The 24,779-nt window shown below is 50.6% G+C and overlaps 1 protein-coding gene across 3 annotated transcripts; it reads right to left on the reverse strand.

The window, feature by feature from the left end:
• Positions 1 to 24,708, reverse strand: LOC104368682 (GEM interacting protein). Of its 3 annotated transcripts, XM_042802873.1 has the most exons (22): positions 24,296 to 24,708; positions 22,848 to 22,985; positions 13,477 to 13,570; positions 13,312 to 13,387; positions 12,402 to 12,465; positions 11,006 to 11,131; positions 10,729 to 10,793; positions 10,156 to 10,266; positions 9,829 to 9,909; positions 8,036 to 8,224; positions 7,790 to 7,927; positions 7,150 to 7,340; positions 6,409 to 6,530; positions 6,075 to 6,161; positions 5,851 to 5,949; positions 5,626 to 5,765; positions 5,151 to 5,339; positions 4,932 to 5,069; positions 4,628 to 4,824; positions 3,778 to 4,072; positions 2,163 to 2,283; positions 1 to 1,654 (listed from the first exon to the last, which is right to left on the reverse strand). In XM_042802873.1, exons 1-22 carry the CDS (start codon positions 24,540 to 24,542, stop codon positions 1,158 to 1,160), a joined length of 3,405 nt encoding a protein of 1,134 aa, XP_042658807.1. In that variant the 5' UTR covers positions 24,543 to 24,708; the 3' UTR covers positions 1 to 1,157. The 3 variants fall into 3 exon arrangements, with proteins under 3 accessions (XP_042658807.1, XP_032854378.1, XP_032854379.1); XM_032998487.2 differs by lacking the exons at positions 22,848 to 22,985; positions 24,296 to 24,708 and adding an exon at positions 19,580 to 20,958; XM_032998488.2 differs by lacking the exons at positions 13,312 to 13,387; positions 13,477 to 13,570; positions 22,848 to 22,985; positions 24,296 to 24,708 and having other exon boundaries at positions 11,006 to 11,126.
• Positions 24,709 to 24,779: the final 71 nt, after the last annotated feature.

Raw genomic sequence — 24,779 nt, forward strand, 5'->3', positions numbered from 1 at the left:
TAATAGTCCAGTAAGTGTTTACTTAAGGCTTCCCTATTCACGTTTAACAAATACAGGATAAGCATATAATAAACCACCCAGTAATTTATTACAGAAGTTATACAGTAAAAGATAATTTAGTATTCAAGAATTCAAAGCACTGTATTAACAAATATACATTGCTCCAGAGATGCAAGTTCTCTTTAGCCTGAACTGTACAAATACTAAGACTAGAACCTTAGCATTTCTTTTACAGCCTTGTTAAGAAACAGGATGAAAACGTAGTCTGTTGGTGAGATGAAAGAAATTTGTAAAGTAGATTGCTTAACCTCCTGAGCTGCTTGGAGAAAGTGTAATGTTTTCCTTTAGCTCTGGTGGCTTGTACATCTCCCAGTGCCTTTGCAGCAGATGGTAACTGCTGAAATGTGCCCCTGTGCCGAGGCTTTTATGTTGTCGTCTGAATTTCATGCTCTATACACAACTAAACACCAAGGAAATCTGTAGCGCTTCCCATCCTAGAATGCAAAGCTCTCCCTGGGAGTGAGCAGGACAGGAAGCCTGTCTTCCCCATGCCTGCGTCACGAGATGGCACTACAGGACAGAATTCTCCCTGTCCTCATGTTAAAATTTGGACAGAAAATCCACCGCAGGGAAGCGGAGAGGAGCTCGGGCAGGTGAGGTGGAGACCCAGCAACTCAGAACAACCTGGTCTTAGACCCAAAAAATCTTTTCTGCTGGGGGTTCAGGGCTTTGCCACGATCACGCCAGCAGCAGCTTCTCGTGGAAGTATTGCAGAAGCTCAGTGTGCTTTGAGAGGACTCGAATTAATGTTTTGGAGAAATGGGGTCTGGCTCAGAGTGCGGCCGTGTCTGTTCCCTTTGCAGAATGGCTTTGTGCTCACAACTTGAAGCTCCAGCAACAGAAGGATCCAGAGTATGTGAGCTTTGCCCGTTTACCTTCCTCCAGTACACTCAAAAAGTGAGTTACTCTTAAAATGCTGTGAAATAAAAATGGCAAAAATCAACGCTTGCTGCAGCTGCCAGAAAATGACCATTTGAGAATGCTTTCTGTTCCTACGCTTCAGTTGCCTCCTTCCTGACTACATCTTTCCAGCAGGTGTGGGATTTCAGTCCCCTCTCCCTTTCCATTTCTATTCTCTGTTACACTTCAGGTTTTTCCTATAGATATGTCCCTGGGTTGACGTCCTCTGCTTTCTCAGTTGATCCCGCGCTCTCCAGAGAAGGCTCAGGGGACACACAAGTGTCATCAGCTTTAAACTTTAAGACAATCCTGGCGGTTTCCTGCGTGATCTCAAAATGCTTGAGCTGCTGTCTCCCCCCGGAGCGGTGCTTGAGTGTGCCTGTGTCGGCCGAGCTGTTCCTGCTCCGAGTGCTCTCCTCCGGGATGTCCTTTGTCGTGGAGCTGCTGTTGGTAGGGTTGCCTTCTGCAGCAGACTCCGTTGCCACGTTGGCTAATGTGGCGGTCCTCAAGGGCAAATTGGAAGATTTGGGAATGACCGGCTTCGTCTTCGCCTGTGTTCGAATATATTTTACAGGTTGTCGGCTGAAATGGCATCTGGGCTGGGTCCCTAAAACTGCGTCTGAATCACTGTCTGCCTTTTCCTGCACAGAGTCCTCCAGGTCGTCCAGCTCAGAGCCAATACTTGTATTCATCTCTGAATAAAAAATTAAACAGTTATCTTAGAACAGTGAGACAAGGTGACTAAGACAAACAATTTTGGCTGATGACTTATTTTTCCTGTTAGAAAGGACACCAGAATCCCTCCTGCATTAACAGGGTAAAGCACCTCCCTCTAGCAGCTTCCTTAATCTGGCACAATGGCAAGATATGCATTTGAAAGAGGTATAAGATAGGAATCAGGTTCATATTCTTTAACTCATTAAGGACAGCTTTAAGCTGGGAGAGCTGGCAGGTGACTGTGGGCTCAAGAGCTGAGGCAGCAGCGGGGAAAAGCCCATCTTGGACGGCAGAAAATGTGCCTGTGATTTCCCGCGAGCTGCGTGGCGGTCGCTCTGCGATAGGTTACCTGCACAAAGACTGAGCAGCGAGGCCCCAGCTATGTGTTCTGTGCTGTGTAACGTAGGGGCGGGCAGGCGGGGTGAAAACCCACAAATGCGGTACGAGACAACCCGTAACAGCGTCGTGAGCACCACTTCATTTACCTAGGGCATCCGCGCTTAACGGACTGTGGGCTCCCTCCAGAGTCAGCTCATTGATGGCTTCCCTGGGAGACGAGGGATCAGAGACACAGTCCACACTTAAACCATGCTCGGAGGAGAAATTCTGTTGGAAAAAGCCATGAGTGTTTATACAGGACTGTCTTTTGACATGAAGATCCTGTCAGCTCCCACCTCACCCCAACTGCTGTCAGAGCCAAGTGAATGAAGGCAGCTGCTTGGGCTGAAAAGGCCTTGATTTCTCTCAGATTATCTGTAACGCCTGGAGTAAGGAAGGAGCTTTGCAGAAGGTCCCTGAGCAGGGCCACGAGAAAAAATTATGGTTCAAAGCCTGCCAACTCCAGAAGGCGGCCGCTGCTTTCTGCGGAGCAGCAGCGTGCTGGGACACTGAGGCAGCCCATTGCAGAACAAAAAGGGGAAACATCAGAAACCAAGCTGTTAATTGGAGCACAGTAATTATGTTCAAATGCAAATGAAAGGATGAGTGAAGGACAGAGGAGTGCCTGAGAGCCACGGCTGGTGTGGGAAGAGCATGAGTTTGCGCAAGGTGACCTGGGCAGGGGCTTCCGAGGTCAGTTTGATTAATGGCAAAATGAGAGTGCCCTTAAAGCAAGTCCCCTTTTCAAGGGTTTGTGACACTTTCTGTAGAATTCAGTCATGCTGTACAAGTAGGTAAAAATGGCTTTGAAAACAGTCAAAGGCAATAGTTGTGTATATCTCTAAGTGCTTTCTGTGAAGGTTTATTAATCCTGTAGGATTTCTGCACACAGGTGAGTTGTGTCTACCCTGGTGATTTTATTTCAACTGTAATTAGTTATTCTAACTTCTGCTTCCTCAGTCAGCTGGACCTGTGGAAAGAGCAGCATTGCTGCGTGTCAGACATGGATAGGGTGGTTGCAGACGCTCAGTCTTGCACATGAGCACCAATGACTCAAAGGCAGGAGGCAGAGAATGCCCGAACCTGGATGCTACTCCATCGGGCTTAATGTTAGAAAAGTAATTTCTTCTTTCATGCTCATCAAACCAGCTGTGAAAAGGAGGAAAAAAAAAAAAAAGTCTCAGCTCAGGGATGCTATGCCCGTTTTTGTTCTTAAAGTGCTGTGAAATGGGATGTGAAATATTGTGAGGAAAGAGCCGTGGAGCTTGGGAAAAATGCAGAACACTCAGTAGCAGGGCGGGGAAAAAACAGGGCCCATGGTCTCTGCTCCGGGATGCAGCAGAGCCCTGTGGGGCTGTACCAGGGGATCTGCTGCGTCGTAAGTGCCTGTAGCTGCTTCCAAAGTTGTAGAGCTGTTCACAGGAACAGCAGTGTCCCAAGCAATTTAGCATAGAGAACCCCACAATTTTTCAGAATGACTGGAATCTAAAACATGGAGCAAAGCCACCATCCGCATTGGTCTGAGAAGCTGCTGAGTGATCTGTAGCTTATAATTTTTTCTGTTTCTCCCACTCCATATGCAACAGGCTCCCTGCTCCTTCCTCCTGGAATAACCCTCTGATAGGAAACGGTTTGTTATCTGTGAAAAAAGTTCTCTTTAATCACTAGGGTCAGTCTCTACAGCAGGGTCAGTAAGCCCAGCTCGGTGTCTGGGAGCTCTACCTCTAGAGTTATATTCTGGACTGTGTTTGGGCTCTGAGGTCCTTCATCCTTTTCTGTCGATGCTTCTTGCGAAGGGTTTTCACATCCAAGGGATAAGGATGAAGGCAGGTCATCCATCCCAAACACCCTTTCGTAGTTCTGAATGAGAAACTCCACAATCTGGGCTTGATACCCAGAGTCAACAAGGCACGACATCGAGACGTCGCTCCCTGAGCCTGGCCGGATCAGAGTTGGCCCAAATACTATGCCCAGGTTGTTTGGGGACATCTTGTTCTCTTCGTATTTCTCTGCCACCCTGGGGAAGGGAAACAGGACCGTTAGGGGCTTCCCAGCTCACAACCCAAATGCACTGAGCACACCCATGGAGTGCACCAAACCCCCCGTTTCCTAGTAGAGAGAGAAACCTCATCTTTTACAGGGAAGAGAGCTCTGAGCTGTGCAGAGAAACTCCGGAGAAAAGAAATCTCCGAAGTTGCCTGGCTCTGGGAGGTGCAGCCCCGATGAGGGTGGCAGTTTCTTGTGACCTGCCTTCAGAGCTGGGTGAAAGAGGGCTTGATTCAAGTTATGCCTCAACCTCCTGCTCTGCACTTTATGAAGTGCTATCAGTAAGGACCTTCTGCTCCTCCTCGATCGTTAAGACTTTCTCTTAATTGCTGGAAGATGGTCCTTTCCATGAATGAGTTTTTTTTTTTTTTACCTTCCTCAACTGCCTGCTCGGCTCTCCCAGGTCGAGGAAGCCCAGACACTCTTCTCGTACGCGTTTGGCGCTGGGCTGGCCGCTCCTCTGACAGCGAGGTCTCGACAGGGACCTCCTGGGGTCGGGCCTGACGCTAACCAGCACGCTCCTCACCTGTACAAGTGTGCAATAAGGTGCCGCAGGGTGTTGTAGTTGCTTCCAGGCAATTTGCCCAGCAAGTCCTTCATGCTCTGGATGGGATCGGCAGGGAAGCCAGCGCAGTCCAACTTTTCTTCCCCAGGTTTTTGCAAATCTTTGGCAAGCGCAATGAGGTCGTTATAGAGCTGGGACAGCAGCACCGGTGCCGAAAGCTGGAGCGAGAGGGGAGGAAAACAACGAGTTACTTCACCCTGCTGGTCTGGCACCGAGGAATGTGGTAGGCTGAGCCTGGCCCTCCCGGCAGGGATTTGGTACCCACTTCCTTCAGGAAATGCTTGAGGACCCCGGTGATGTCGTGGGGGGAGTGCTCAGAGAGCTCCACCAGGCTCCGGCCGTTCTCGAACGCCTGGCACAGCTTCTCTACCCGGGCTTTGGATCCACTTATCCGATAGATCCCCTGTGTGGTTCAGAGGGGGAGAGGTCAGGAGTTTGGGACACGGAGAAGAGAAGATCAAAGCAAGAAAAACCCGCTACTCACCTGCACCCCGAGGGCCCGAGCTTCGATTTCCGAGGTGCATTTCACCACTAGGAAGGGAACTTCCTCTGGGAAGTCTCGAGGAACCTGCATGAAGTCAATGCCGAAAAGAGGTACTCGGTTGGGCAACTTCTTGTGGCCGCAGGTGATGAGCAGGCTCTCGAGACACTTCTTGTGGCAGGCCAGGTAGCACTGAAACGGCAGAACCGACCCAAGTTATAGTCTGGATGTGGCCCAGCACTGCAGAGGCTGAACTTGGGGAACTTCTCCCGTTCCCTCAACCACAAAAGTCCCACTAACCCCAAAAGGGTTGTGTCAGGCAAGTGGCCGCTGGCGGCTTACTCAAGGACAGAAAAATACACCTCGTGTGATGAAGATGAAGAAGGAGGGGTCCCCCCTTCCCCCAGACCTTCAGCAAGGCGATGGTCACCTCAGGCTTCCGCGCAAGGCATCTGCAATGACATCTTCTAGCCCTCACCTCCTCGCACTCGAAGCCGCTGACCATGAAGGTGTCGCACTCCCTGCACTTGCACGGTCCCCGCAGCTTCCGGAGCCGGTGGGTCTGCGCTGCGCTGGAGAGGAGGATGTTCTTAAACTGCTGCTGGGATGTGCCGTTTTCTGCGGAAACAGCATTAAAGCGTGAAAAGGAACCGATACGGAAGCACGGTTTCCACCTAGCGAGTCAAATACGTGCGTGGCTCACCATTTTCAAAAGTTTGCAAGGAATCTCTCTCCTCAAAATCATCTGAAGAGGACATGGTGCCGGTGGATGGTGCTTTCAGCAATTTCCTGTTAGAGTTTCCTTGAGAAGAGATAAAATATAAACAGCTGTTCTCGTCCTCATGATGCGTAAAGTGCGGCGCTGTAGACTTTGTTCCCACTTGAAGGGTTTGGGCAATATTAGGCAAGAATTTCTGCAGCTCTCACCTGGGCTAGAATTGGGAGAATCCAGGGACCGGGATTCACAACTCCCGCCGAGGCTTTCCGTGTCGCTGCAGAGGGATTTATTTGCACCTGCGGAAGGTGGATAAGGTGACAGACCATCCCGAGGAGCCTGGGGATACTTCAACACGGGGTTCAAGTCCAGAATAAGCTCCCGAGAAAACCCATAAATACTTGCCAATATTTTCTCCCAGCCTGAGCTAAGCCTTAAGCACTGCCCTAAGAACCTGGGACCTCTCCCACTTCTTGGGCTACTAATTTAATTTAAACTGCGGTGGCTCAAGAGAAAATCATGTTGTCTTTATTAAATTCAACCTACTCTGTTCACCATTTGTGGAGAAGTGCTTTCTGGACGTGTCTTCCGGTGTGCTCGCGTCCTTTGCTGCGGAAGAGGGGCCTGTGTAATGCAATGCCATCTTCTTTTTGCTGCTGGGAGGGGACCTGAGAAGGGGTTGCAACAGTTTTTCAGCAGTGAAGACTAACAGACAATATTGCATCACGGAGGTGCCTTAGGGGTGCCTGAGGCAAAGCATCTGGTTCAGGCAGTTTACAGGTGTCAGCTGAGTTTTCAAGGAGACTACAATAAACTCTTGCGCAAAACTAGGAAAACATATGCTCAATATAATTTCACCTTTTCTATCCACAGAAAAAATTTAGAAATTGGACAGCACCCGTGTGAGAAAAGAGCCATCTGAATCTTTGGGAAATGATAGAAATAACTGAAGGGATGTGGTACAAAACTGCTGCCCTCCTTTCACTAGTCTTAGTCCTGTGCTCAGCAGAAGGACCCAAGTGCTTCTTTAGATTAAAATTTAGATTTAAATTCAGATTTAGATCTTTAGGTTCCTCATTAGTGGAGCTACGCAGAGAGAGAAGACCTGAACAGCTGAGGCTAGTTTTAATTAGCAATTATGACGCTGCAGCATTGCTAGCGACTTTATAAATGTGTGTTAAACACTTTTTCTGTCCTGTGCACTATATAGCTTTGACCTTCCAGCTAGGATGTAGGTTTTTCAATTTTTTTCTTTTTTCTTTCTTTTTTTTTTTTTTTTTTTTTTACCTCTGCCCTCCGGAAGCGAGTGGCTCGAATTCAAACACTTCCATGTGAATGTCTTTTTTCTGCAGAGCCTGAATGAATTCCAGGTATTTCTCGCCTGCTTTGTACGGCTTGCAGACCTCGGCCAGGTACTGGTACCCCACTGGAATCTGTTCTGACTGAGTCTGCCGCTGCTTGAACATCCTTAAAGTCACCTTATGGAGAAAGAAAACAAACCACCCCATTGCTGGTCAAAGCCCAGGTGCTTTTTTTTCTCCCCTGGACCTCAATCATTCACCAGTCTTCAGTTTTTCATTACCCACGCTCAGTTACCTGCACTTCTGCTTATTGAGAGTTCTACTTAACAAGTCGGATAAAAAATATTTGTCGCCGTTTCTTGTCCTGGGACCTTTTTCCCCCCCCCAGACTTTCTCTATGGATATCTGTGTCCTCAAAGCAGTAGTAATTGAAAAAAAATTACGAAGTATCTGAGAGTCGCTGGTAGCAAAGCAACCTCCAGAGCACTCCCCTAATTTCAGCTTCCGGAGAACAGCCAGATGTAGGGTGGCTCAACAGTGAAATGGTGAGGAGCCTAGAAGCCTCATCCCAAACGGCAGTTTCCCTGAAGTGAGGGTTAGAGGGGAAATGATGAGACTACACGTACCCACGTCAGCACCTCGTCCCCTTGGTAAATGAGCTTCCGGATGTGGGAGACGATCCGCGCTCGCACTTTCTCCAGCTCTTGCCGCCGAAAGTTGGCGTCGCTGATGCACATCTTGTACAGAGCCTCCGTCTCCTGAACCTGCGCGGAGCAAAGGAGGAGAAGGTCACCGGCCCGGGTGGGAAGGTGCCGCGACCCGGCGCGTGGGATGGCTGGAAGCCCCAGCAGCCCTGGTGTGGGACTCCTCACCTTGGCTTGTGCCTCCTCGCAGGAGCGGCGTCGCTTCTCCAGCTGCTTGGTGGCGCTGCCAGGGTTGGTGACGGCTGCGCTCTGATACTCGTCCTCCGCCTTGGCGCTCAGGTGCTTTGCTTTTTCCAGCTCCTCGCAGCGCTGCACGTACTGCAGGCGGGACTTGCGCAGGGATGACAAGGATTCATTCTGGAACAGGAAAAAGGAACAGGTTTAGGAAACCCGGCGAGGCAGCGGGAGGAACAAGCCACAGCAGGACCCTGCTTATAAGGAAAGCGCCTGTCTCCCGGTTCAAATAGATATTATCATTCAGATGGCTTCACTAAGGGCAAACTGTGTCTGAGAGATCATCTACCTGGACTTGTGCAAAGCATTTAACGCTGTCCTGCATGACATCCTTGTCTCTAAATGGGAGAGACATGGATCTGATGGATGGACCCCTCGGTGGATAAGGAATTGGGAGGATGGTGGCACTCAGTGTTGCTGCCAACATCTCGCTGTCCAGGTGGAGAGCGGTGACGAGTGGCGTTCCTCAGGGGTTGGTACTGGGACCAGTGCTGTTTAACATCGTGGTCAGGGGCATGGACAGTGCCCCCTCAGCGAGGTCACCGATGACACTGAGCCGTGTGGTGTGGGGACACGCGGGAGGGCAGGGATGTCACCCCGAGGGACCCGGGCAGGCTGGAGAGGGGGGCCCGGGCAAACCCCCTGGAGTTCAACAAGGCCGAGGGCAAGGGCCTGCCAGTCCCCAGCACAAATCCTGGCTGGGCGAGGAGGGGCTGGAGAGCAGCCCCAAGGAGAGGGGCTTGGGAAGCAAGAGAAGTGCGGCCAGCGGGTCGAGGGAGGGGATTCTCCTGCTCTGGGGAGACCCCCCTGCAGTGCTGGGGCCAGCTCGGGGGCCCCCAACAGCAGGACCCGGAGCTGCTCGAGCGGGGCCAGAGGAGGCCACGGAGATGCTGGGGGGGCTGGAGCTCCCCTGGGAGGCCGGGCTGAGAGAGTTGGGGGGGTTCAGCCTGGAGAAGAGAAGGCTCTGGGGAGCCCTTCGAGCAGCCTCCCAGGGCTTAAAGGGGGGACAGGAAAGGTGGGGGGGGACTCTGGGTCAGGGGGGTGGGGATAGGATGGGGGGTAATGGCTTTAAACTGCCAGAGGGCAAATTTAGGTGAGCTCTAAGGCAGAAATCCTTCCCTGTGCCGGGGGGGGGGGGGGGGAGGCGCTGGCCCAGGGTGCCCAGAGCAGCTGTGGCTGCCCCCTCCCTGGAAGGGTTCAAGGCCAGGTTGGGCTGGGGGAAGGGGGCCCTGCCCAGGGCAGGGGGGTCAGCACTACCTGGTCTTTAAGATCCCTTCCCACCCAAACCATTCTAGGAGTTTCCTTCCCTCCTCTTCTAAAGTTCAGGAGCTCTAAGGGAGCTCTTGGGTTTCCTCTGCAGCTGAGGAGAGACCTGGCTGTCCCGGATCAAGGTGCCCAGGAGCATCTTCCTCCCCAGCAGGAATCCCTGGAGAAAAGGGCTGATGGTGAAGTGCTAGCGGGGTGTGTGCCACTGGGTTTTGGTGCGGGACCGAAGCGTGTGTGAACGCAAGCTGCACCCTGGCCGTCGCCAGGAGGTGAGGGCACCTAGCAGGTAGCACAGGCCGGATGGCACAGGGCATGCTGCTAGTGCTCCCCCTTTTTACTCTTTAAAAAGAAAAAGGGCTTTTATTCAATAGCAGGATGCATCTTACATTAGTTACTGCTCGTTCATAAACATTTGTTTTCTGTGTTTTGCGCTTTGTCTGGCACATCTGTTGGCCTCTTACCATTCTCTTCTGCTCCTTTGTCCACTGATCTTTGAATTCTTTCCGCCATTTCTCAATTTCATTCTTCTTGGCTGACAGAGGCTGCAGGGGAATAACAGTTAGGACGGCAACAGTTCCTTGGGAGGCAGGAAGAAGTATCTGATAGCTGAGGGCACGACATGAGAAAGCAAGCCCTGCAAGATGCCTCTTTTTCCCTTAAACCTGGTGCGTTTCATTCTCTTATCCCCTCCACCTCCTCAGACCTGGATAAATCACTTTGTTGGCTCTCTGCGATGCTCCCATCTAAACTGTCAGTAAATTTGTCTAATCCACAGAGAAATACGGTACCTGGTAGAATTCCTTCTGATGGAGCAATCCTGCAGTCTCACTAGCTGAATTTCCAACCTTTATGTCATGTTCCAGGACCATGGTGTAGAGTGCCCGAAGAGGCATGTTGTACTGCAGAAACCAGAAAAAGCAAATATAAAATGATGGATAATCACTGCAGCTTTCTGAAATTGAAAAGCTTTTGGCAGCTACGACCAAGATCTCTATTACAGAACGGGGAGAGTGTCTACACTGGGTGGATGAGGGGGGGTTATTTCAGACAACACAGCAGGGTGCTGGAAGTGTAGGGCAATATTGCGCTGACTCCGTGCCTTGCCTTGCTGAATCATCTCTCTGATTTTCCAAACAATAACTCCATGTTAAATCCTTGGGAAAAAAAAAAAAGAACTGCTCCAATACTGAGAGGTTTAGGAGCAGTTTTGGAGGGGTATTTGCTGTAGGATTTAAGCTGGACTCTACAAGCAGTTCACGTGTGCAGCCAGCCTCCTGTTTGCTCCGCGTAGGACTCCCGTCCTCCTCCTCTTCCTCAGGGAAGCCCGTGCAGCGGAGCACGAGCATCGTGGGGACCCGTACCTGTTGGAAGATGGCATTTCGTCCCGATTCTGCGATCTTCACCATCCCTTTGGCAAACTCTGTCTCTGTAAAAGGGCAGAGTGGATTAGACACCGGATTCACAGTCGCGGAGCTGGGTTTGTCAAAGCCAGGGATCACTCCTGGGGTTGGGCCAGTTTCTCACCGCCGTACTTTTGCTTGAGATTGTGTGGGTTTGGCTATGATTTTTTTTTTTTTTTTTTATAAAAAGCTATCAAAAAGTGTCCAGACTGCCAGCAGGTCCTGTGCACAGACTCACCATAACTCAGACGTTTTTCAATCCAGCTGAGAAGCTCTTTGACGTATTTACACCACATTTTGGCGTATTCGAGGGCCGCATCAATGCCACCTTCACATTTTATCAGCATTTCGTCTGCCTCCTGAACTGCAACAGAATAAATCCAGGCTCAGCACGGCTCTGGCTGACGGGCAGAGGCTCCTCCAAGAGTGGCAAAATCGGAGTCTCAAGAGTTGGTGCTGCAAAATACTCAGATAACAGCCATAAAAAAGGTCTTTCACTGAACAGTGTCATTATGATCTACTTCAGGGTGACCCCACAGTCCTGCCCACAGAACCATGTAAGTGCCAGGTAATTTAGAGACGTGTATTCCTCTGCCCTCCACTTTAATTAAAAATTTTAATTTACTTTGTTTTGGAATCCAAAAGTGAAGGACTTAACGTATTACTGGGGAGTTGCAGGAAGTATTCTTGCTTCTTGGTGAAACCTAATACAGATTTATCAGACTGTGAGGAAATGTAAACACGTTTCAAGCTGAAATCTGTGAGAAAGCAGCTCAGAAATTTGGGGTTTTTTTTGCTTCACAGGGACTTTATATGAAGAAAAAACAATTTTACGTTGCATTTGGATGGCAGCGACAAGTACGGGGCTGGTGAGAACCCTCCCAGAGTAACAAAGCGCTTCGGAGTATGTAGTAGAATTTCCGACAGAGAATGGCCACGATATTTTGTTGCAGGGTTGGGACAATCCAGGCCTGAGATCAGACTGCTGACAACAGCGGTGTTAGGAGGATGACCTCGAAGGGCTGTGCTGTGAGGAACTGTCTCTGTTAATGAGGAATTTCCCCAGCTATGTATCTGGCTACGCTAAGCACAAGTATGCAGCAAACCGCAAGACGCTTGCCTGTCACACCTTCCCTTTGAGGGTGTGATAAGTGGCTCACGACCAATAATCCAGGGGTGTGGGAACAGCGGGTGCTTGCTGTGCAAAGGAGTTACCCCAGCGATTCGGGCGATAGAGGGGGACGACACGTAGCCACATCGGGGTGATTGCCGTTCCTCGGGCCACTCTCCGTATTATTATTTTTGGGACCCTCTTCAGGAGTATCCCAGGTTTGCATCTTCACCGTCCTTAAAACCGGCAGACCTTTGGGAACTGATGTCTCGGGATTTAGAAACCAAGACCTCGTGAGAAGCTCCTTACGGGGATGTTAATGGGCGAAGAGGGGAGGGCCTGGAGGAAGCAGCAGGACTACTGAGCTCCTTGGTGGGCGTCAGGCCGAGCTCAGCCCCAGGCTGCCGCCGGCAGAGACACCGGCGTTTTTCAGCCGTGTCACCGGGAGGCTGCCAGGGCCGCTGCCGGCCGATCGGCCAAGTGCTCTCAGGCCACCTCTTTGATTTTTAATTAGCAATGTTACCTGTTATGTCTGCCTGCACTTGCCTCTCTGAAGTGGTTTTGCTCTTGCAGAAACTTTCACTCAGCTGTGGAGGGGGAAAAGAAAAAAAAGAAAAAAAAAGAGCAGTAAAAGACAAATGAATATTCAGAAATTTGGAGAATTTTTCAGAAAGGCCGATTTTGCTTAGCCAAGCGTCCCAGTGTAGTTAAAATAGCAGCCTGCGATTTGTCAGAGGGAAGGTAGTGTGGGAAGGTCTATCCCAGGCAGAAACGTGGAGGAAACACATGGTTAGGGCAGAGAGATCAAGGCTGGAAAAAACTGCAGAGGGCAGCTCTTATTTTACTATAAATCACAAAATAGATTTTTCTTTTTAAGTTTAGCCCATGGGATAATATGATTACATGAGCACAGTCACTGTCACCGAAAAATGAAATCCCTAGCCCCTTTGTTTATACAGAAAAGCATGAAATGAGGCTGATTATCCCCAAAAGTCCCATATTGCCCAAAGCAAGCGAAAAAACATGAAGTTCTATTTTGAAGGTCTTCTGTTTCTTAAGGCCAAAATTGTAGAGATTTTTGATGCATGACTCTGACATGTATTTTGGGTGTGTTGTCTTGTCTGATCTTTTTTACCACGCAGAACTTAAATCAGCAATTTCCACATCTTGTTTGTCAGAAAAATATAAATCCAAAAAGCCTGAATGTTTCCAGTAAATATTATCAGCTCTGTTGTCACCTCCATCACTGTTATAACCAGGTGGTGTGCGGTTCTGGCTAGTCAAATAAGAGGTGTAACTATTTTTTTTTTTTTTCTCAGATGATCACCCAAACCCCAATTTTAGTAACATAGAATTTAATAACATAGAATCATGCACTTTGGCAATGGACATCGATAATTTCTTTAATAAAACAGATCTCATTCTTTGCCTACCGGAACGACCTCTCTTTCAGGGGCCAGGTCTGCGTCGTCAGTGCTGTCAGCGTCACCAATGAACATGTCAACTGTCCTGTATAACGAGAAAAAAAAAAAAAGTAATCAGATAAATTGAGGTTCCAAGGATCCAGAAAACCAGTTCGGCCCCTTTTGTCTACATACGCGTTTCCAATGGAGATTTCTATGGCGTCCAGGCTCCGGAATATCTCACTGTACCGTTTCCTATTTTCAGGTGTCTTCTCTTGATTGTCGAGACCTGGAGTTGGAGAAGAAATCACGTCACTGAAAGCTCCCGAGGGTGGTTCCCAGAGGTGCAGGGGAGCGTGGCTGAGCCCTGAGCAGGGAAGCGACACTGCGGCGGCACGGCAAAGCGCAGCAAGGTGAGGCCGGGAGCGAGATGGGGTTCAGAAGAAAACTTTGGGGAACGGTAAATTCATCGAGTTTCCCTGGACAGAACCCCCGGAAAACTGCGGGTGTCCAGGGGAGACGTGCGAGCTGATTTTAGGGCTTGCCATCAGGCCCGAGCTCGGCCCCAGCAACCTTTGTGGTGGGCTCTCGGAGCCGCAGCCACGCCGCCGTCCTTAGCTCGGGGCTGGCAGATCTGCCGGAGGGGCTCCCAGGGCGCCGCGGCGTGCCCTGCGCCTCGAAAAAACCCAGGCACACACCGTGCAACCCGTGTCGGCAGAACCACACGCGGAGAAAATTGCAAGTGCTGCTGCAAGCGCGGCGGCGCGCGGGCCGGGCCGTGCTGCAGCCGTGGCCCCTGCCTTGAGCGTCACGTGTGTGTGTGTCGCAATATTTGGTGCGCGGGGGGCGGGGGACCGTTTCTCAATATTATATGTGCTGATTTATGGTGATAACCTAGGTTATGAAACCCTGCGTCTCATTCAGTCCCCAGCAGGTACAAATTATTGGGCATGCAAAATAGAAAATGGGCTTGTCCCCACTCGAGGGGCAGCGCCACGCGTCTCTGTGAGGTCAAAGCGTGTTCTGCCCGCGGCTGCGCGTGTGGCAGGGTGGAAGTGAGCACGTGCATTTTACACGGGGTTATTAATGCCGTTAATCTCACTTTCCACTCTGTCATGTGTTTGTCACTGAGGGCTGAAACTAAAACTGACTCAGGCTGAAAGTTGCTGCGAAAACAAAAAAAAAGAAAAAAAAAAGGGAAGACCGTTTTAGAATATGAAACAAGGCACAATTGGTAAAAACAAAAGAAAACTTCACTCTTCTTTGTCCTTTTGACATTCCAGGAAACAGGATGTGGTTGACCTAAATCTAGAGTTGCTTCACTGGTAGTTGAGTGTTTGACAGTGAACAAATACTTGTAAACGTTGCTCAAATGGTGCTTGATAGAAAAGTCAGTTTGTGTCTCATTTAGTTATAGCTACTCCTGGGCCTTGTCTCAGTCCTGAAAAATCCAGATTTTTCAAATCAGGTTTTGATTAGGAGCTGGCCTGTTGTTAAGCCTACAAAAAGCATCGCCCTGTTGCTGACCTCAGACTCACAGCACCATGTTGCCCCTGGGAAAGTCCCAGGACGCAGGGGAGGAGCCAGCTACTGGGCACCACTAAAGCCCTGGTCATCTTCCACCCTTCCAGCCAAAACGGTGCAAAAAAGCACAAGGTTGGCTTATCTGGACTGATAATAAGGGAGACTGTGAGCATGTATGTGAGCACGTGGGGTTTTGAACTATATAAAGATGCCAAACAACGCAGTGAAAGTATCTGAATGTACAATGAAGAGAACGACAGGGAAGGATAAGTGATTTTTTTTTTTTTTTTCCACAAATCTCCTCGTTTGGCATCAAACAAAAGTCCTCTCTGACAATCACACAATTGCAGTGTCTGAGCCATGAACCCGATGGTGTCCGAACCAATCTAACCCGATCGCTAGCTTAAAAATAGAAATAAGTGTGAAGAAGGGTGGGGGGGACAGCGAAGCCGCGCTCCCGCTCGCCGTCAGCGCTGAGCAGCGTGGGGCGGGTGCTGTGTTCCCTTCTGCATCGAGAACCGAGCTGGCAGCGCTCCTGGCTTGCCTTTGCTGAGCAAATAATTAAGATTTAGGCTGGCCTTGTTCTTGAAAAGCTTTCTGAATGTTTTACTCCAAAGTGAAATGAGACACTGAAAATGTGTGAGGACACGCTTGTTTTTTCTTACCATAAACCACTGAGATCTGAAGGAGCTGGAAGGAGCCACTCAGACTGTCCTGCCATGCCTGGGGGACAAGGGGAAGGGATTGAAAAGCACCAGTGCTGCTCAGAGAACTGCAAACTGTGCCCAGCGCCTGTCCTGCTTAATCCTGATAAATCCACACTTCCCACCCAGTGGGTGACCTGAGACAGGCAGTTTACCAAACATCTCATTCTGCTTTTTCTGTAAGAGGCACAAGTTGTTCATAATCCAAGACATACTAATTCCATTTGAATCCTAACGACTCTTGTTACTTCGTGTGAGCACATGGACAGCTTTAATTTCTCTTGTTTACCCCTAGCAGAGGATTGTACAACAGGAAGGAGTGACTCAACCCGAGCAGCGCTGGTGATGGGCAAAATGAAACATTCTGCTTTTGAAAGCAGCTCTTGCGGGCATCGTAAGATAAGCAAGAACCTCGGGTTCACACAAGCCTTTTGCTTCGTCTTACTAAATAATATGTAATGCTATAAATGCAGGACAGTGAAAAAACTGCACGTAGAAAGTTTCCCTAGCCTTGCTGTAGCCGACGTTATTAGCTGCATTCCCCCGGGTTTAAACACGCGCTTCCCGCTGCGCAGCCCCTTTGTCGCTCAGCAGCAGCACCCGTTTGTCCCGTCTGTTTGAAATCTTTGGAGCAGCTTTTTGGCACGTGCAGGCCCGGGCCAAAGGGTCCGTGTGCCTCGTACGTATCCCGTCACGGAAATTAATTGCCCTGAATGTATTACTGTGTTGTCACAGCTGCCGTCCGTCAGCCAGCTATCGGACACCTTCGTGACGTGCCCTCCCGATGAGCTGTGCGTTCCTGACTGCCCACTTGCTACGGATGTTTACATTTTCCTGTACAAGGAGGAGAGTGGAGCCCCCGCGCCTGGCAGGTTTGCAGAGGCTCCCATAAATACCCATCAGCTAATTAATCTTTTAAAGCCCTTTGCCTGGAGCGGTGAGGATTAGCACCCGCTGTGGCGCTGGGATGGGGCTGGACCGGAGAGACTGGGGCTCAATCCCTTGTCTGCTCACGACAGCTCTGCAGCCTTATTTACAAATGGATGCTTCGATTCAAAACCAGTTGTCTTGCTGGACAACCCAATGATAACTGGAGGGCTGATCTAGAAACTCTCTTCTGGAGATGAAACCCCATCTGTTCCTTGAGGGGCAGCATACCCTTATTCTTCTTATCTTAGACCATGCCAGCAGAACCAAGTTCTGCCCATCCTTGGATGGACAAGCCCCATCAGCATCATCTACCTTCCGCGAAGCTCACCGCTCTTCCCTGCCTTTTGCCGCCGTTACGGGGAGGGGAAGCTCCGGCAGCGGTCGGTGTGCACCGCGCCGAGGATATTTTTAGCAGCCAAAGCTCTCATTCTGCTGTTCAGCAGAAGCATCGCTTCCCTTTCAGCTGCAGTTGCCGTGAAATGAGGTCAGGGTCTGAAGCCCTAACTCAGCGTGGCACCGTTGCCCAACCTCGCTATCCACAGGCCTGTTCCTGGTAGCACCTTCCTCTTCTCTGCGCTCGGTCGTGCACTTGGCAACACAACATCTGGATTTTTCGACTGGGGCAAATCTCCTGTTTCTGCATAAAAGGACTCGCGCTTCTTATCAGCATCTGTGTAAAATCCCCTACTTACTAACCCACAACACAGCTTGAAGCAAATCAGGCCAAATAAGTCTAAAAACTCTCAAATGGTCACCTGCCACTCCTGCTTGAAATCTGCCCTGTTCAACCAAGACATCCCCCAGGGACACTCATGTTATGGCTGCCAGCAAAGGACGCTGCTCCGGCTGCCCAGATCAGCATCTCTGTCTGGCTGAGGAATAACAGTTTTGGAACAAAATAATCACAAAACAAAGGTTCCTTGACAACAGCTTTGCAAACCCGAGACCACTTCCCATCTGTCACTCCGATTTCTCATCGTCTCTTCCTACTTCAGTGGAACGACGGCCCTGACGATAAACCGAATTTACAAATCAGCTAATTTTTGAAGAGGCTGGAACTGCTACTAAACAGTTGCAATCACCCACAACTGACAGGAAATACCAGCAAAGTCAGGCGTTCTGAATAGCAGTACGTATTAACAAGGGGATTAATGAAATTTGCTGGGGTGGGGGAAGGAGAATTTCCACTTCGTACATCAATTCGTTAGAAAAAGAAAGTATGTACACTGCAAATGTTTCTGAGATGTCTGCCAGCAGAAACTGAGCACAGGTGCGTTGGTTTGCAAAATAAAAATGAGGTGATTGCCAGCTTTAGAGGAAAACATTAGGAAACCAGACTTGTCTTGAAAGATGGCAGCCCCCTGCAGTTCTTAGTTAATAAACCTTGCTTTTTAAGGAAGAAGAGTACAACTACATTAGGCTTCTGGCTGTTTGTTTCTCCAAAATTAAGAGTAAGGCAGCGTTCGGGATGGTAAGAAGAATTTAGACTGACGGTGAAGCCACAGCAGATGCTTCCAGTACTGGATAGCAGTAAAAGGACCTCCCCGTTAGCAACGGAAGGGTGAATCTAGGACACCCACTGGCCGAAGAATGAGACTGAACAAAATAATTTATACCAGGCATCTTGGTTTTGCAAAAGAGCTGTCAAATAACCCTCCTTAAGAGATGAGATTTTGTTGCTAAAAGGCACTCTGTGGGTACGGCACGCTTGGATTTCTCAAGGGCATCTGACTTTTACAGCCGTGTCGCGGTCTGGGCGGTATTCTTGCCTAAAAACTGCTAAACGTTAAAAGCCGTTTCACTGACAAACCTAAAAATACCTCTTTGGTCGCTGTATGGGGTTGTGTCTGGAGGGACCTCAGGAACAGATCCCTGCTTTTTGGTGGGTTTGTTAAATGATCTGACTTGTACCATCGTCTCTGCTGGTGAAGTGCTCGACTGGAGGCCGGCGGCTAAGGCAGAGCCGTTTATGCACAGTGTCTTTCAGTGGTTCAATGGTTACGCACCGCGGCATATAGCTGAACAGCCCCAAATTAGGCGCAGATATTTATGGCCAGGCGGGGAGTCTCTGCCCTGGAGAGCGGAGCTGGGTGCCAGGGGCGGTTGCCTGACAGGAGCCGCGCGGGGGGAGGCGGCTGCCAGCCCTGGGTAGGGGCCGAAGGGGAGCGGGGAGCAGAAACGGGCTCTGCCTGTGGCTCTGCACACAGCTGGGCGGCGGGCGCCCGAGGTGGTGGCGTCGCTTCCGACAAGGGGTGGTTGTGCAGGCAACGTTGCTGAAGACAAAACCGCTCTGCAGGGCAAGGCTGGGCAGAAAACTGGTCTCGCAGTACGGTTTCTAAACCAGCCTGGCTTATTCAGTTCATCAAGGACACCGAGACATCCTTTAACTATCCCCACGTACAGCCATGAGCGGCAGAAACTCTGTTAGCTAATGGTTTTTTTCTGATTTTCATGACAAAGACATGACAAGATCCAGGTGCTGACAGGCCAGCTGAAACATCTAGCTGCAAGGATGACCATGCATTTGAATGTGACAGCGGGGAAAGGACTAACGTTGCTTGCTGTCTTTCCTTGATTACAGAGCCCGTGAGATTTTTTTTTTTTTTTTTTCCCCTCCGAAGCACCAGGGACTGGCCCCTGTTGAACGTGGGGCTCTGGCAGGAGGGATTTGTGCTCTCAGGTGGCAGAGACCTCTCAGGTGCTCCACTGGTAAGCGTTACTCTGATTCAGACTGATTATGTTCATAATTAAGGTTGCCACCTTTGAGGACAGGGACTTGGAGCAAGTTTTTGCCAGAGGGCCTTGAGGAGATGATGTGTGAGTACTAGCATTTTGTACTCCCAATCTCTTAAGAGAAAATGCTGCCCATTCTGCCTGCGAAAAAGGGGGTTTATGTCCTGTCCTCTTACATAAGTCAGTGCCCAGTACAAAAGCATCACATAACTTCATCTGTCAGAGAAAGACTGAGGGAACTGAACAGTTGGGATCTTCATGGAAAACCCCAGTTAGAGGAACTTACAGCTGTTTTCTAGCACCCGTATTTCCTAGGTGGCTCTGGCTGCTCTGCTTCGTATGTCACATCATGCCCCCAAATTACATTACAAACAACAAAAAAGCTTGTTTCAAATGCCATCACATACCACTCGGTTCTGGGTCTCCCATGGCTGAATCTTCAGTATTTTGGTCTGAGAGCAGCAGAATCCCAAATTACCCAGCTTTGAATCGCAGCTGAATTAAGTAAAGCACAAATTCTTGATCAGCTCAGACGTGATGAAATTCTCCAAAGGCCCATGGTAGCTGCATGTGAAGACGACCTGCCCGAAATTGCTGGCAGAAGCGCCCGTCGGGGAGTGCGGCCGCTGTGGCCCAACCTGCTTCCTGCAGCCACGCTTCCGTGTGAGGGAGCAGCGCGCAGCGTGCGTTTGTTTAATCATGCAATTTGCATAACTCAGATGTGTCTTGGTAAAGAGCAAAGGGGAGAGACTGCTTCCGAGCCCTCCTGGCTTTCGGGGCTTGCAGCTATCGCAGCAGCCCCCGGTTTCCTACCTGGAGAGCGCACTCTGCTCCTGAGAAACTCCCGTGCTTCCAAACAGGCTGAGCAAACCCCTGAGAAACTGCCGGTGGCGAGGGGAGAGAAAGGGCTGGTAGGTTAAAAGAGGGGATGGAAGACGGGGGAGGATGAGCATCCCAGGCAGAGCCAGGCCAGCGCTCTGCTCCTCGCCGGTGCGTGGGTGCATCGGAGCCTCCTCGGAGATGGCAGCCCTGCTCAGCAAAACCGAAATTTCAACTTTGGAGGGCTTGTTCCTTAAAAACAAGCCCTGGCGTTGGCGGTTTTTGATGAGCTAGGGAAAAAGCTATGGCTGGCGTCAGGATGTTTCTCAGCCCGGGAGCGTTCTCTGGCCGGAGGGCTGGGATGCAGCTCTTTAAATCCCAACCACCCCGCGCGCCGATGCGCTCGCAAGCAGCCGGGCTGCTGGCTGCAAGCACAGGGAGAGCGTTGCCGTCTTTAAAGTGGGTGAATTTTGCCTTCAGTTTAGGGATACTGGTGGTGACTTAATGATGGAATTCTGCTATGGGAACTAGAAAACACTTATGCAAAGATTGTAGATTGACGTGAGCAGAAACTGAAGGGAACTTTGTTCTTCTGCAAATTTTAGAGAGACTGACAGCAAAAACGTGGGAGTCAACACACAAGCTTGCGCTCCGAAGTGAAGCTGTTGATTTTTCTTCACTAAATAATGAATAATTAAAAAGCCTATGCTTTCTTATGCGATCGTAAAATTTGCTTATGGGTCTGGACTCTCAAAAAACACAATTTCCCCTTCCTTGGTGCCTGCTGAGGCTCAAGTAATGCCGCGACGTTTCTTCTGCAAAATTTCTCCCTGTGGTTGCACCGCAGATTTCGTGTCAGGCAAATCAACAGCCAGACACGGGTCAGAGTTAAGACTGAGCTGACCTCTCTATCATTAACGCTTAATTAAGAAAAAATAAAAATATCCTAGCATCTCAGAGTTACTGCTTGGGTGTGGAATGTTTCGGGCTCAAGTGAACGTGGTGCGTGTGCCAGTTTCTGCTCTGGCTCGGGAGGGAAGGGTTGAGTTTTGGGAGGGAGCGGGAGGATCGGGATATAAAACCACGACAAAGCGCCGCTGGGGTCGGCGCAGGGATCAGCAGGATGAGTTTCTCCATCAAATCTCCCCTGGCCTGTGTCGCGGGTTCTTATGTTCAACTGGTATAATTAGAGGTGTGTTTGGTGTGAGTACAATTATCATACCCTGTTTGTGAAGTGCTTTATTTACAGATAAGTGCTATAAAAAGTGTTTTTTCTAGTGTAAAGGCATTTAGAGCCAAAAGGATTGCAACATAGTATAGCAACACCCCTCTGATTAATTAAAAAAAAAAAAAAAAAACCAAAAAACCTTATAAAAGCCAACATAGAACAAGGGGTGGGGCTCCTTATTTACCAGAAACATAACTCAGGATCCCAATTCCCCGTCTCCTCGGCCTGTTTCCTAGACGTTCTTGGTGAATGAGTGTGTCCTTTTTTGGTTTGTTTTGTTTTTTGGTTTTTTTTTTTTTTTTGGTAAAACCCTAAACTTTCTATTGCGGACCAGAGGCTCACAACAGGGAAGTAGGGGAATTCTTGAGAAACGGCCCATCTCCCCCTTCCAGGATGACACAGAGCCGCTGCCAGCGCGATAGCGAGTCTCTAAGGAGAGGAGCGGCGGCCGGGCGCTGGGCGGAGGGCACAGAGCTGCTCCGGCCGCCCCTCAGCGCAGCCTGCGACTCCCTCTGCGCTTCAACAGGTGAAGTTTTTTGCAATTGCTATTTCAGACCAAGCACCGTGGCAGGTTACTGCAGACAGTACACAGGAGCCACCCCCTAGGAGATCTCATTAAACTTCCTTTCACGTCACCACTGCGATTTTATAAGGCAAATAGATTTTCATACCGGTAAGTCTTTTGAAGGCAGGGGAGGAAGGAAACCGGGAGCGAAAGCGGCGGTGTGGTTAGGGCACTTTCCTTCCTTCCAGCCACGGCTGAGAGCCTCCTGCCAGCCCTGGCTCTGCTCAGACACCGAATATTGGGACGGGACATTCAGCGCTTCCTCTCAAAGTTCATCAGACCCCCAGAACAAAGGCCAGGAACCACCCGGCCTTTCTTCTGAGGAGCCTGAGACTAGTTTTCAGATGAGGACTTTCCACTGGATTCAAGGATATCTGAGCTCCGAAGAAACCAACGTGCAAAACAGGGATAGAAAGAGCAGATCCACCTTCAAAAGGAAGGGACAGAAAGGAGGATTCATCTTCAAACCATCCCACCGAGGTCAGCGCGGCGAAGGGCGCCACCTGAACCTCCAAGGGCCGTGTTAACGAACCGCCGCCGTCACCCTGTGGGTCAGCCTACTCCTCCCTCCCTGCCAGGCGGTGGCAGGCGAACGCCTCGCCAACATTTGGCGCGGGGTCGTGCAGGAATTCGGCGCTGCGGGAAGTGCCGACGCGCGCCTGCTGGCTCCAGCAGACAGAGCCACGCCACCAACAGCTCCCCGGCGCCGCCCGTGCTCTGGTTTCCCCCTCCCAACACGAGGTGGCTTTAGTAGTGGAGAAGAGGCAGATAGGCGCGGTTTGCCTGCACCACGCCGACCTAAACAGGGAGGCTCTCGTGTTTAAGCCTTCATCGTGTTTTCACGCACTCAAAAAGCACCATCTTCCCTAACAAGGGGAGCTGGATAGGAATAAGCCTTGACGGTCACGGACTTCTGCTCAGCTTCGGTAGCCGCGCGTGCTTTGCGTGCGCATGGACACCCGGGTGTGTCTGTGCCCAGCCCGGCCGAAAGCTTTTCCGTCACCGCTGAGCAGGGGGCAGTAACTACAGCACTCGTTACGTTCTCGAAGCTTAATGGATTTACCATTGATATTGGCGACAAGGGTTGCTACGGTGGGCTGGATGGCATCCCCGGTCAAAGCAGGATATGTGTTCAGGAAGGAGGAGATGGCTTGCAGTAAGTCTGCCAGCTTGGCTTCAACAGAAGCTGAAATAACTTCTCCTAAAATTAAGAAGGGGAAAAATTACCATTTTTTTTTTTTTGCACGTATAAACTCTCATCCTCACCTCTTGAAAGATGAGCTCACTTCGGGTACGCAGGTACCCGGCTGCTCCTAAATACTCGAGTTCTGCGCAAAACAGAAAATAACAAACGCTGAGGACCGAAGCAAGCTAAAAACCCGCGAGCGGCGATGGGATGGATGTGGAAATTGCCCAGTCCCTCGTCGCCGGGACCCTCGATGAAGCTCCCTGCTGCCTTTTGTCCGGGCTCGACTCCACGAGAACCAACCGACGAACGTCCCCGCTTCCCGCTGCGGGAGCACCGCGTATCTTTGCGTCTTTCCAGCCAAAGGCCAACCCCCAAGAGAAAAACACAGTCCCGAGCTGAGCGCTCGGAAGGATGCTCGGCGAAAGAGCCAGCCCAGGCGGGTCTAATTCCCGTGCCTGGCCGGCATTGTCGGGGGGCTCTGAAAAGCAAATCTCTGGCGAAGCTACGAGCAGTTTGGAGTTTGCTCGAGAAGCGTGGCCAACCCAACTCGTCCGGCGTGCCGGGGGTAAGGCAGGCACCGTGACCGACAGCTACAGCTTGCGGCGGTGGCGGGGGAGACCGGGACCACAGGGACCTCCGGATGCCTTGGCGGAGGGGGTGGCACTTCCCCAGGAGGCTTCTTGTTCCAGCAAGAAGTTGAAGGGATTTTGTTAATGCTGCCGTGCTGCACAGGGTTTCCAGAGCAGCACCGAGCCTGTGACAACCGTCTTCTTAATTCTTGGGTCTATTTACTTGGGCTCCAACCTGGAGGGCGTCCCGCAAGTGCGGAGGCTATCCTGGGGAAGGGCAGGAGAGAGGGGGCCGTGCCGGGCCGGAAAGCACGGCACTTCTGGAGCACGTTTCCAGGCTGTGGCACGTGCTCGGGCTCCCACCGCCAGCTTGAGCCTCCTCACGACGTTTGGACTCCTTCCCGGTGACGAATCCCAGTTTTCCCAGGTTCCCTTTCTTCGAGCCCGTTTACCTCCCTTGTGAGGAATTGCAGGTGCCGTCAACAGCACTTGAGGAGTTTTTGCATCGCGTTTGGAGGAAACCTGTGCACTTAGATGGTTAAGTGCTACGAAACTTTATCTATTGGTGCAATTCATTACAGGAAAAGGCGTTTACATAATTAAATATCTGCGCAGAGAGAAGCCACCCTAAATTGTCTGAGAGCCATCTAAATTCATTGCTTTAAATAAATAATGCAGCAAGAACGAGACAGGATCGCTTTTGCTGAATAGAATCTGATCTGTAAACAAGTAAGTGGACTGAAAAGTATTTACCTTTTTGGAAGAGCTCGCGGAAGTGCTGAAATTTCCTGTCGATGTTCCTCAGGTGTCTGGTGACGCGGAGCACCGCGCTGGCCGTGGGGTCTGCGCGGCCGGGGCGATCCCCAGGGGCAGGGCTCTGGACCGAAGGCCAGGCAGCGGCCAGGCGTCCGGGCCCGTGGCCCGGTGGAAGGCGTCTGCCTGGCGATCCGCCTGCGATCCGAGCCGCACCGGCGCTGTCCCGGGCTCCCGGCCCGCTCATGGCGAGGTGGAGCTTTCCCGAGTCCGGTGGGCGAGCCGTTTTCTCAGGCTATGTTTTTGGGTGCACACCTCCAAAGCCCCACAGGCCGTGAGCACGGCTCCCCCTCATCGAGAGGAGGAGAGGCAGCATTTTGCAAAAAGACGCAAGGCAAAACACTCAAAAAAAAAAAAAAAACAACAACCCCAAAAAAACAAAAAAAAAGGAGGGTACAGGATGAATTCGTATGCTCTCAGCATT

This window comes from Tyto alba, unplaced genomic scaffold (genome assembly GCF_018691265.1).
Source record: "Tyto alba isolate M040663 unplaced genomic scaffold, T.alba_DEE_v4.0 Super-Scaffold_4, whole genome shotgun sequence".
Classification (NCBI taxonomy): domain Eukaryota; kingdom Metazoa; phylum Chordata; class Aves; order Strigiformes; family Tytonidae; genus Tyto; species Tyto alba.

Coding starts and splice junctions, on each gene's coding strand:
- LOC104368682 (XM_042802873.1), bottom strand. CDS start 24,542: ATGAGCGGGCCGGGAGCCCGGGACAGCGCCGGTGCGGCTCGGATCGCA. Junction 6,531..7,149: donor CTCGCTTCCGGAGGGCAGAG/GTAAAAAAAAAA, acceptor ACCCCTTCTCAG/GTCCCCTCCCAGCAGCAAAA. Junction 5,340..5,625: donor GCGGCTTCGAGTGCGAGGAG/GTGAGGGCTAGA, acceptor CTGCCGTTTCAG/TGCTACCTGGCCTGCCACAA.